The sequence below is a fragment of the Haliaeetus albicilla genome, chromosome 10 (assembly GCF_947461875.1).
Source record: "Haliaeetus albicilla chromosome 10, bHalAlb1.1, whole genome shotgun sequence".
Lineage (NCBI taxonomy): Eukaryota > Metazoa > Chordata > Aves > Accipitriformes > Accipitridae > Haliaeetus > Haliaeetus albicilla.
Genome location: NC_091492.1, coordinates 24,811,504 through 24,823,654, shown reverse-complemented (window position 1 = coordinate 24,823,654; position 12,151 = coordinate 24,811,504). Strand labels below are relative to the sequence as shown.

General features: G+C 55.8%; 2 protein-coding genes across 2 annotated transcripts in view; one reads left to right on the top strand and one right to left on the bottom strand.

Annotated features, from left to right (window-relative positions):
- Positions 1–6,454, bottom strand: part of RNF115 (ring finger protein 115) — a 21,009-nt gene extending 14,555 nt beyond the window's left edge. Inside the window, exon 1 of the mRNA XM_069794230.1 lies at positions 6,147–6,454. Coding sequence (XP_069650331.1) covers positions 6,147–6,239 — 93 coding nt within the window. The 5' untranslated portion in view covers positions 6,240–6,454. The remainder of the gene's footprint in view (positions 1–6,146) is intronic.
- POLR3C (RNA polymerase III subunit C) lies at positions 6,408–12,151 on the top strand. Its single transcript, XM_069794220.1, has 15 exons — positions 6,408–6,566; positions 7,181–7,357; positions 7,856–8,111; positions 8,429–8,614; positions 8,752–8,840; positions 9,161–9,265; positions 9,460–9,552; positions 9,726–9,806; positions 10,170–10,221; positions 10,318–10,378; positions 10,452–10,602; positions 10,930–11,031; positions 11,547–11,596; positions 11,703–11,852; positions 11,963–12,151. Exons 2-15 carry the CDS (start codon positions 7,211–7,213, stop codon positions 12,042–12,044), a joined length of 1,605 nt encoding a protein of 534 aa, XP_069650321.1. The 5' UTR covers positions 6,408–6,566; positions 7,181–7,210; the 3' UTR covers positions 12,045–12,151.

The following is a 12,151-nucleotide window of genomic DNA, read 5'->3' as shown; positions in this document are numbered from 1 at the left end:
TACTGACAAGGCCATCATGGCACAGCACATCCCCTCTGCAGTCCAGCCTGTCCTGCCAGCTCAGCCCTCTGTCGCAGTGCTTTCAGCACCGTCAGCATCTTTCTGGCTGAGGCACCAAACCCAAGCTGCTCCCAGCCACTGCGGCCAAAGGCCCACAGGTAATGGTGTTAGTTTGTCACCCTCACTTGCAAGGCAGGGCTCAAACCGTCCCCTTCTCATGTTCTCCTGGCTATTGAAGGCACTGGCAACTTGGACAGCAGACCTCAAAGCAAGCTACCTGATCAGCAAGGCACAGGCTCCGATGAAGGAGAAAGCATAAGGCAAGCTGAGAAGTTTTCCCCAACTCTTGCTCCATCCAGCAGCTGTGCACACTTCTACTCTGGTCGCTTGTCCTCCCTTCAATGGCCATGAGCCCATCCCACAGCTCTAACCCCAGACATAACTTAACTACCTTCCCGTCTCTTCACCAGGCAGCTACAGGCAGGATAACTCAGCTCCATCACCCCAGGCTTGGGTTGACTCATTTGTCTTTGACGAATTAAATAGCCCTCCTGTAATCCCCACAGCTGCAACGATATTTACTCCTCATTTTTAAGTACTGGGCAACGTCGCTCTGCACTGTCCAAACCGGCTTCACCCAAGGGGCAGCTGCTCCTTGCATTAAATAAACTGTATAGTTTATATTTGACATGGGTAAAAAGACTTGATCTGCCCAGAAAAGAGACGCTAAATCAACACTTCAGAGCCACACAAGTTGCAGCTCACAGAAAGACTGAGCCTCACACGCCTTAAACATCAGTTAGGAAAAGACGGCTTTTGCATTCTCACGAAGAAGCAGCAGCAAAAAAAACCTCCATGGCATCTCTTCCCCCGGCGGGATGCTGGAGCACGCATGAACTCCTGAGATCTGCTCCTGATCTCTGCTGTCACGCTGGCACATGAGCCAGGACCGTGGCTCTCACCCTTGAAGCTCAACAGCTTCTCCCCAGACCTCTGCTCCTTGAGGCAGCTTATCACCTCAACACGTGTTTTTACCATCCGAGGACTTTCCTCATGCTACACATTGGCTGTGGAGGCCACAGCTAGAGGGTGTTGGGAATCCAGAAGCATAAAAATGTCTTTAAAAGGTCACTAGATGAATTCTTGGAGGATTGTGATTCTTAAACCCAAGAGCGCAGGTACAGTCTCCAGCTCAGGAGATGCTTCAGCACACAGAGGTCTAGAAGAAAGACTGCTCAGTAACCCCTCGTTTTCCACTACCTTGTCCCTAATCCATTCCCTAGTCCCTGTCGGAAAGGAGATCCAGAGCTCAAAGGACCCAAGACAGCTAATTTTATGCAAAAAAGGTGTTTGGTTTTTGTTTTGTTTTTTAATAAAAACCATATTGCCAAGAGAAGACAAAGCAGTTGTCACACCAGACAGCAGGTGACATCAAATGCTCTGGGACAACATCTCCCTCAGCTCCTCACTACCGTACAAAGCCACATGCCGTCTCCTCTGCCCCAGGACCTGACCTCAGAACTCGCTGCTTCTTCTTCCCCCCGGAGCAAGGACAGGGCCCTCGGTGAGACACAGACGGACCCTTCATTATAAATATTAAACATGCCGTCACTGGTGTGACAGATGGGGACTATCGTATCCTAACCTTGACTCCGTTTCAGCATCATTGCACAGTTCATCAGCCAATTCAAGCATTCCTTTGAGCTGCACCACGCCGAGTGCGAGGGAAACCCCACCACCAAAACACCACACACCCGGGCGACAGCTTTTAACCATGCGTGGCATCAGGTGGACGGTTTGTCATCCTCAGCATTCATCCAGAGCTCTTCAAGGGTAAGGAAACTTGAAGCGAGAACAGCTCCTCTCCTGGCTTGCTCCCAGCTGAGACCGCCTGGCTTCACGACGAAGGAGAAGGGGGGTCAGGCCATTTCAGCAGGGACAGGAGCCTAGCACGGATGAAGCCAGCCGGCCACAGAAGGGATGAGCAGGGGGATTGCTCCAGCCTCCTCCTACCACCTCTGAGGAGGGGAGCACCGGGCCGAAACAAGCATACACGGCAGTGGTCAGCACTGCAGGACCTGTGTCACTGGGAGAGCCAAAATCCCTGCTCAGCTTTGCATCTCATCCAGCCACACGTTCTCTTTCTCTGTCTTGGGTTTTTCCTCCCCGCTTTAAAATACAAACAGATCTGCAGGGCTGCAGCCCCATCAGGGCAAGCATCTGCCACGCACAGCAAATTGAAATAGCCGGCAGGGGATATCATTAAATATCAGCCAGCTTCTCAGCATCAAACCCACGCTGCAATCCAGCTGTTCGGGCAGCAATCAACCCAACGCAGCCCCATCAAAGACCCAACGCAGCCTCCCATTAACACTACAGGCTCCTGCTGACATGGAGGCAGCCCCCACCTGTGCCGAAAGGGCCAGAGGTGACCTGTCGAGGCACTGCCCCTGCTCAGGGCACCCACATGTTGACGGGGGCACTCAGGGAGCAAAGTCTATGCCACCTCTGCCCACTCTCTGGGAGGTTCCAGCTTACTGCTGAAGTGAGAAGACACAGCAGCTCCACTGAGGATGACTGCTGCATCTAAAACCAATGTGCTGGGAGTCCTCACCAGGTCCCAGCAATGGCAATAAACACCATGGCGGATGCGTGCTGGCTTTGAAAGGAGGCAGTGGACCCACACCTCTAAATCTTGCCTGATGAGCAGCAGATCCTTTTGCTCAGAGGGGGTCAGTACAAAGAAAAACCTCCTGGACAAACAATCTGCAGCCGGGGTTTTAGTTTAGGTTGCCATTATCCTGGTGAGGGCAGTTAAAACAAAAAAAAACAAAAAACAAAAAAAACAAACCAGTGCACTCAGCATTTGTTTTGTTTTTGCAAAGACAGAGAGAGAAGTTACTTGTCTGGGGTGAGAGAAAAAAGATGTTGGGGGCGTGGGACCACATCCTGGTCCTGGCAAATGGGTCCAGCTTCTCACAATTTATCACTTTCAGTTTTGCAGATCCACCCCCATGGAGGCAGTAATTGCTCTGCTGATAGTAAACTGAGGCACGGAGAGTTACTGGCCAAAAGAAATCAGTGCTGGGCCAGATTGGGGTGCACACAACCAGCACTCCTCCTGCAAGGCAGGGTGATGGTCACCCAGCCTGGAGGGACAGGGGGATCCCCTCTGAGGACAGACCAAAGGGAAGCGGCAAAAGCAGCTCCCAAGGTCACCCTGTTGCAAGCACCGTCAGAGCAGCCCCGTGGCTCACATCCTCCGCAGCCGGGGGTTCAGCTGACACCCCTACGCCAACTGTCCCCAAGCCATGGGGACAGCACCAACCCAACGCAGCGGCTGGTCATGCCACGCTCCTTAAAGCACGTCTGGGCACTGAGTAAAGATTGCAAAAGCCTCTCCCAGTCAAGCTGACCAGCTGGGGAAGGCCGTAAGGAAGTTCTGGCTACTTTTTCCTTCAAAGGGATGATGTGACGGACCAGGTTTGGGGATGACTGACAGTCCCTAGCAGGTCACAGGGAACCTGTCTGTCCCTGTCCCCACCCCAGGGTCAGGCCAGAAGACTGGAGATCTCAAAAGAGCAAAATGATTCATTACTTTGGCAGGCACAAGCTCCAAATAAATGTTTTTATAAAGCCAGGACTGTAACAACCTGTATTTCTAGACCCACCAAAAGCTCTACAATGCTTATCCCTACAGAAATCCAGCTGTCTCCAGAGGGAAACAAGAGCAGAGCCCAGCGGGACAGGCAAAACAACAGCCTCCACTGAGGCCTCAACCCTGAGCTGGGTTTCTGGGTGCTCTTGAAATAGAAACTGGAGCAAGACACGCTGGGAGAGCTGGGCAAGCCATCCTCCAGGCAGAGGATTCGGCGACCTCTTTAATGCCCAGGCAAAGCAGAAAGGACTTCGGTCCGCCTGGGCTCCTGATTTAGCAGCGAACGAAACCGCTCGTGGCATGCCGGATCCAAGGAAATGAAAAACCATCAGAGGTTTGATGTAAAGGTGTTTCATGGAGCAGGCCTCGCGTTTTACTCCCAGGTCAAGCAAGAAAGACTATTGAGGCACCAGGCAAGCTTGAGTCTCGTGGATGGATGGGGTTTGAGCAGGTTTTGGACAGTAATTCTTTCTAACACAGCAGATTTTGAAACACTGGAGGGTGAAGTGCCGAAGTCAGCAACAGATGGAAATGGTGTAAAAAGAGAGTGGAGCAAAATTTGAGAGACAGGAAGGAAGAGAAACACCCAAAGGTAAAGCTACTGGCTCCAGAAGAGTTGGGATGGATCTGGATGCAGATATCCGACTTCCGCACCATCAGACGAGGATAAGCCTTGGGGGCTGCTTGTGCCTGCAGAAGCCCCTGCTGGAGGCTATGTCAGGGCCTCTTGACCAGGCTGGGTACGAGCACTTTCGGAGCCTGCGTGCACCCCTCTTGCTGCCGAGAGGCCACGTCGCTCCATTTGCCTGGATTTTACAGAAATCAGGGAAGGGGTCTCGGTGCCCAACCGGTCTGTGCACAGCCTCATTCCCATCTTGCCAACAGACAAGGACAGGGAGGGCTCCAGCACCCTTGGACAGTAAAGGAGCAGAGAAAACCCACAACTCACAGCTCAGAAATGAACTTTGTGGGTAAACGAAGCTGATAACTTCCTGCCTGCAGATCCCAGGGTGCCTGCAGGTGACAGGAGATATGGCCCCTGACCAGCAGCAAAGCAAGGACAGCTCGTAAATCGGACTTGGATGTAGATGCAGCCCATGGGTAACGGCTGCCAACACATCTCCCCTCTGTCCCACACTGCTCAGCTGGGGAAGGATGCCGGCAGCCAGATGAAGGTGGCCACCCAGTTTACCTCCTCCTTCTGCTGCTCCACACACCAGCCCTGTCTGTATCCCCCCAGTCCTGCCCCTACCCCTTCCCAGGCCGGGCACTGGGATTATACCCAGCGCCATGGGGAACAAGAGCATCAGCTCAGTCCTGTCCTCTCGCCCCAAATGCCCCCCAACTTCAGCAACCACAGGTCAAACCTGCCACCCCCAAACCCCCCAAAATGGAGGAGGGCCCCAGAATATTAAGGTCACACCAGCCCAGACCCACTTTGAGCTGCCTTGCTGAGGGGCCACAGGGATTTGTCACCTCCCTGCTCACCCTTTTGGGGGTGTTGGGCTCCCCAGATATGGGGGACTCGGTCCCACTGGGTTGGGGCTCAAGCTCTCCTCTCCTCCTCATCCACAGGGACAGCAGCAATGAAGAACCCCTCATGGGCTTGGTTAGGGGGTGAGAGCTGGGGGTCACCCCTGGGAGGGGGCCACATACAGCCCACTCAGGTGCTCTCTGCAGTCTTCAGCAGGGACATCAGCACTTCCCAAAAGGACTCATCCTCTCCTACAGCCCTGTGGATGTTGCGGTGTGGGTCAACCTGTCCTCAAGAGTTTTTTTTGGGGGGGGTCACTGCAGTCAGCAGGGTTGGGGGGGCCACCTTGCCCCCACAAGGTTCAGCAGAATTTGAGAGCTCACCCCTTTCTACACAGCCTAGGGCGTGGGGGAGGGGGGGGGGGCACCCCTAACCACTGAGTTTCTGGAAAACCACCCCTTCCCCATGGGATTTTGGGGGTGAGCCCCTCCTTGTAGGCATCAGGAAAGTTTGGGGGGATCACAGCAGTCTCTGAGGATTTGCAGGGCAGTCCTGTTTCAGGGGGCACCCCTTCCCCACAGGATGGGGAGCGGGGGGGTACCCCTTCCCTGCAGGGGTCAACAAGGTGATTTAGCAGTGGGGGGGGGGGTCTCCCCTGTCTGTAACGTTTGAAGGGAACACCCCTTCCCAAAAGGGTCGGGGGAAGATGACGACTGGGGGGGGGGGGTCACCCCTGCCTGCAGGGCTTGGGGGGCTTCCCTTCCTCACAGGGGTCAGGAAGGGGATGGGGGAGGGTCACCCCTGTCTGCAAGGCTTGAGGGGGGGGATAGCCCCCCCAGGCTGGACCCCGGGCAGGGATCCCCGCCCCAATGGGAGATCTTGGGGGGGGGGCGAGCCCCTCACCCCCGGGCCTGGCCCGCCCCCGCCGGGGGGCGGGGGGGGGGGACCGCGGCGCTGAGAGGCGTCGGCCTCCCCACACACACACACACCGCGGCCCCAACCCCCGGCGCTTACCGGCAGCTTGGGGCTGACCTCCCCCTTGCAGCTATGGCAGAAGAAGCGGTGCTGGGACACGGTGGCCGCCGCCGCCGCCGAGGCCTCCGCCATCTTCTCTCTCCCCCGCCTCCACCGCCTCCCTGCCGTCAGTCCTCCGCCGAGGCAGCGAGGCCGCGGCCCCACCGGGTAGAGCGTCGGCGGAATAACCCGCTAGCCTTTAAGCTTCCGGCTCGCTCGTCTGCTCCGGGCCGAAGCAAGCGCGCTCGTGTGGGTAGAGCGTCACCTCGGCCCGACAAGACGGCACGGCAGAACATCCCCTGGCCCGGTCCTCCAGAGCGGCCAACGGGGCGTAGCGTCGTCGAGCGCGACCGGAAATAGCGGGCGGGAACCGGAAGTGCCAGTTGCCATGGTGGCTGCATGGGCCTAGGCCGGGCCTGGGTGAGTGAGACCCTGACGGGTCCCCTTCGACTGGGCTGGTGTTCCCCGGGAGGGGACACAGGGACCCTGACCCTTCTGACAGGACCCCAGCCCTCTGTGGGGGCCATCTCACCTGGGAGGGGGACACAAGGGCCCCCTCTGACATGGCTGGCCTTTGGGAGGAGAACCTATGGATCTAGGCCCCCTCAGACACGGCTGCCATCCCCCCTGGGAGAAGACATAGGGACACCTCTGACAGGGCTGCTATCCCCTGGGAAGGGACCCAGGGACCCCTGTGACAGGGCTGCCATCCCCTGGGAGGGGACACAGGGATCCCGACACATCTGACATGGGTGCCCCTTGGGACGGTGGAGACACATGGTCCCAGGCCGCCTTTGACAAGGCTGTCATCCCCTGGAAGAGGACACAGGGACCAGCCATGTGCCAGAGTGTCTGTCCCCAATCTGTCTCACCCCCACTACAGCACCAGGGGCTGGTTTCACTCAAGACTTGGTCTCCCACCGCACATCCATTTTGGGACGGAGCGCAGATGGGTTTCCTTGGGTGGCAGCAGCATGGCCCCCATCCTCCCGTCCCCCCATAACAGTCATAATAACATCAGCACTCTTCAACAGCACTGCCGGCTGTTTTAATCTGCCGTCGAGATGACTCAGGCGGAAATAAAGCTGTGTTCCCTCCTGCTGCAAGAACATTTTGGGGAGATCGTGGAGAAGATAGGGACTTATCTTATCAGGACGGGCACCCAGCCACTGCGGATGATCGTCAATGACACAGGGCTGTTGCTGGATCAGGTACGTCTCAAACCCGCCTGTGTCGGCTTTAGCCTGGGTGTGATTGGAGGTGTTAGATAACACAGCCTGGACCGCTCTGATACCAGCCCGAGCTGTCAGTCCCCACCGCTGCTGCTCCTGAAGGAGAAACTGGTAGAAAAACCTTGAGAAGGACAAATGAGCGCTTTGCTGCTTATTAAAAAAAATAAAAATCAGGTAGGTTTTCTTAAGCGGGAGAGGTGGTTCGTTACCTCACTGAAAAAGTGGTCTGGGAAGGAGGAGAGTAACTCTGACTTCTCCGTAGGGAGTAAAGGCAGGGAACAGAGTCCAGAGCAATGGGGATGATGCACAGGGGACAAAACGGTGACACAAACACTGGCAGCTCAGCACCAGGGAGGACCACAGTGGAGGGAAAAGGTGGCTGCACAGGGAGGAAATGCTCCGCGACTGGTGTGCAGCGGAGTGAGCACAGCATGGGCTTCTCTGTCACCTAACCAAGCCCTGCTCTGCCTCGGGCAGGTTAAGAAAGCCCTTTGTGTCCTCATCCAACACAACTTGGTGACATACCAGCTGCAGAAGCGAGGTTTCGTGGAGTATGAGGCCCAGTGCAAGCGGGTCCTGAGGATCCTCCGCTACCCGCGTTACATCTACACTGCCAAGACCCTCTACAATGACACGGGCGAGCTCATCGTGGAGGAGCTGCTTCTCAACGGCAAAATGACAATGAGCGCAGTGGTGAGGAAGGTGGCAGACAGGCTGACTGAAACAATGGAAGGTGAGAAGCTTCTCTCCTTAAAAAAAAAAGGGATCCAGGAGCAGGAGGAGGTGCAGTGGCTACCGGAGGCCAGTTTTGCTCGGTGAATGTGGTACCAGAGGCTCTCTGGGCTGCATTATATCGGAAAGCTGGCCAGGAACTTGGAGAAGGAGCCACCCAAAGTGGCCTCACTGCCAGAGGAGTTATAAATGGAGCCCCCCACCCCAAACTGGCCTCCAAGTAGCCTGTTTGAGGACCACAGCATTACCTTGTCCTCTGGAACTGCAGGAACAGGGGGTGGCAGAGCTTGACACTGCTGTCTCTCTCCTCCGGCCTAGATGGGAAGACCATGGATTACACTGATGTCTCCAACACATTTGTGCGCCTGGCAGACACGCACTTTGTACAGAGGTGCCCGCTGATCCCCGAAACCCCCGAGACCCCCGATGCGCCCCCTCCCCCTGCGCCCATATTGGTGATCAATGAGAAGGACATGTATGTCGTGCCCAGGCTGAACCTCATAGGTAAGAAGGCCCTCGGAGTAACTCTGGGTGCTACCAGATGGTTAGTGGGGTGTTTGGGGAGCGCTCAGCCACACGCTGTTCACCTGAGACCATAACAATAGTTTTTAAAAGGAAATGCCATCTTCTGTGTTTGACAGGGAAAGGGAAGCGGAGACGATCATGCGATGAGGAAGAAAACGGTGAACACAAGGCTAAAAAGCAGAAGCAAGATGGAGAAAGCTCAGAGGTACTGGGAATGCTGAAGCAATGTCGTCCTCAGCTCTCCGGGGCTGTAAATCAGAGCTGGGTCTGCAGCACGTGGGAAGGGTGGAGGCAGCTGCCTGTTGGGCAGGACGCTGCCTGTTTCCCACATGTAACCTTTGCTGGGGATGCGCCTCTGTCGCTGTCCTGCCAAGGGTTGAGCTCCTTCCTCCTCTTCTGAGCTTACAGGCTGAAGGGATCCAGCATCTTCCCAAACACATTCTTCTGGGGAAACCAAACGAGCAGTTTTGTGGCCCCTCTCCCTCAGTTTTTGTGGCTCCTCTCTCTCTCACTGTTCCCCCACAGCCTCCGCCCGATGATGGCATTTACTGGCAAGTCAACATTGACCGGTTCCACCAGCATTTTCGAGACCAGGGGATCGTCAGTGCCGTGGCCAACCGCATGGATCAGGTTCGTGGATGTGCTCAGAACCTCCTGCAATCACTCTCCATGTTGGGGCGAGCTTGATGGTTGTGGTTATGGTGGGGAGGTTTTAAACCCTGCACCGGGGCAGGCAGGGGTGGCCCACATTCAATTGCTGCTGGGGGAAGAGCCCAGAACAGAGGTTCTCCTACACCAAGAGCCGTTTCCTTCCCCAAAACCAGACCAGCAGCGAAATAGTGCGGACGATGCTGCGGATGAGCGAAGTCACCACGTCCTCCAGCGCACCGTACACCCAGCCGCTCTCTTCCAACGAGGTCGGTTCCTGCTCCTGAGAAGTCAGGGTGTAGCCGAGGCCTTTCTCCACTGGCATGGCTCTGGCACCGGGTTTGGATCAGGCAGGAAAAGTCTCTAAAGCACCTGCAGATTTAGGCAAGCTCCTTATTCCATTTTACTCCCATTTATATTCTGCCTGTTCTTCCTCCTGCAGATATTCAGATCTCTTCCAGCCGGATACAACATTGTGAAGCAAGTTTTGGACCAGTATCTCACCCTGTTAGCAGACGACCCGGTAAGAAACGTGTGATTATTTTTACTGCCCAAATGCGAGAACTCAGTTGCGTAAAGAAATTAAATGCCGCTCAATGGCGGCTCCTCGCCAAGCTCCCTGCACCCCAAGTCTGTGCCACTTGCTGCCTCCCTTTAGCCACGTGCTGGGGAGATCTCAGACCAAGGGAAAAGCAGTTTTTACTGACATTTAAAAGATGCTGAAAGTGTTAAAAAAATATGGTTGATGTTCTTAAGCTGTCAAGATCACAGATTTTTTTTTTTTTATAAAATCTATGTAGTACTTTTTACAATCAAGATTTTAAGAAAATCAGTATTTTTATTACTTTGGGATGTACTGAACTTTTTTTTTTTTCTTTTCTTGTAGCTCGAGTTTGTGGGTAAATCCGGGGACAGCGGCGGGGGCATGTACACTGTCAGTATCCTTTGTGGGTAAACTACCTGCCCCAGCGTTTTCTGGTGCATAAAGCAATTCCCAAGCACTGGTGTTATCTCTTGACCTCGATCTTGTACAGATCTTCACAAGGCCCTGGCGTCTCTGGCAACGGCAACCCTGGAGTCCATCGTGGAGGAGAGGTGAAGAGCGATTTGAAGATTTCTTGACCCTTTCTCGCTTTCATCCACTGATTTATTTTCCTCTCCCACTCAGATTTGGTTCCCGCTGTGCCAGGATATTCCGCTTGCTCCTGCGAAAGAAGCATTTGGAGCAGAAGCAAGTGGAGGATTTTGCCATGATCCCAGCCAAGGAAGCCAAGGACATGCTCTACAAAATGCTGTCGGAGAATGTTGTGTCCCTGCAGGTGAGCGTGCCCACCCTGTCACCGGAGTGAAGCTAATGCAAGGGGCGCGTGGACAAAGAACGAGGTTTGGGGGCTGGAGAGCAATGGATGTCGAGGCCTCTGAGATCTCAGAGACTTCCCCAAGTGAGAGCGGATGTTGCTCTCCTGCTTCTCACAAAATGACTCTCCAGGTGACAGGCATTTCCAAGCCTCGCTCCTGTGAGCAAGGGACACAGCGCCCTGCACGGGACCCCAGCAAAACCCCGGCTCAGTCCCCAACCCCATGTAGCTCACCGCAGGGACGTGCTGCATGGTGAAGTCCTCCCCCTTTCTCTTGCCCACCGGTAGGAGATTCCCAAGACTCCTGACCATGCGCCATCCCGCACCTTCTACCTCTACACCGTGAACATCCTGTCCTCCGCACGGATGTTGCTGCACAGATGCTACAAGGTAAATCCCAGTCACCGACATGGACGCTCCCGCAGACCTGCCGGTGGTTCTGCTTGGTCTGCCCGTCCCCAAAGCCAGTGGCAACAGCCTGATCCCTGTCGGGTCCCCACATGGCCTCCATCCGCACAAATATTTCCAAGCAGGGGGAGAAATCCAGGCCCCCCAAGCATGCTCCTGCTCCGGGTGGCAGAGCCCAGTGGCTCTCCACCACCACCACGCATGGTTCTCCACCACCACCACGCATGGTTCTCCACCACCACACATGGTTGTCCACCACCACCACCATGCGTAGCTCTCCACCACCACTGTGTGTGGTTCTCCACCACCACCACCACCACGCATGGTTCTCCTCCACCACCACACATGAGCGAGGGCAACTGTTAGGCCACCCCGACATTGCCCCACCCATTTTAGTTCTGCTGTCGGAGCACGGGTATCTCCTCCCCACCGTGCCCCCCTCCATGGCGTGTGGGGTGGAGGCTCACCCTGCCCCCGTTTCTCTTTCCTCTTCCCAGAGTGTGGCCAACCTGATTGAACGGCGTCAATATGAGACCAAGGAGAACAAGTGAGCGCTGGTGATTAGGCATCGCGAGGATGGGGTGGTGGATTTGGCCAGGGTGGGGGGGGTCTGAAGCCACCATTTTCTTGTCCATCACCCCCCTCCCCTCTAGGAGGCTGCTGGAGAAGTCGCAGCGGGTGGAAGCCATCTTGGCATCCATGCAGGCCACTGGCGCCGAGGACGCGCAGCTGCAGGAGATTGAGGAGATGATCACCGTCCCAGAGCGTCAGCAGCTGGAGAACCTCAAACGCAACGTCAACAAGTGAGCACCGGCGGGAGGGGAGGACTGGGGCCTGGGGTGGGGGGACAGCAGGCTGGGGGACCCCCTTGTTGGCCTTCCCAGGCACTCCCACCCCTCCCTCTGCCGCCCAGGATTGACGCCAGCGAGAACCAGGTGGACGAGACCATCTTTGTGCTGGAGTCGTTCATCGAGAGCACCATGAAGAAGCCCTGAGGGTGCTCGGGGAGGCGGCAGGATGGGGGGGGACACAGACACACACGGGCCCGTGTCCGCCCTGGCACTTGTGCTGCTCTTGAGGGAAATAAAGCAAAAGCCGCTGA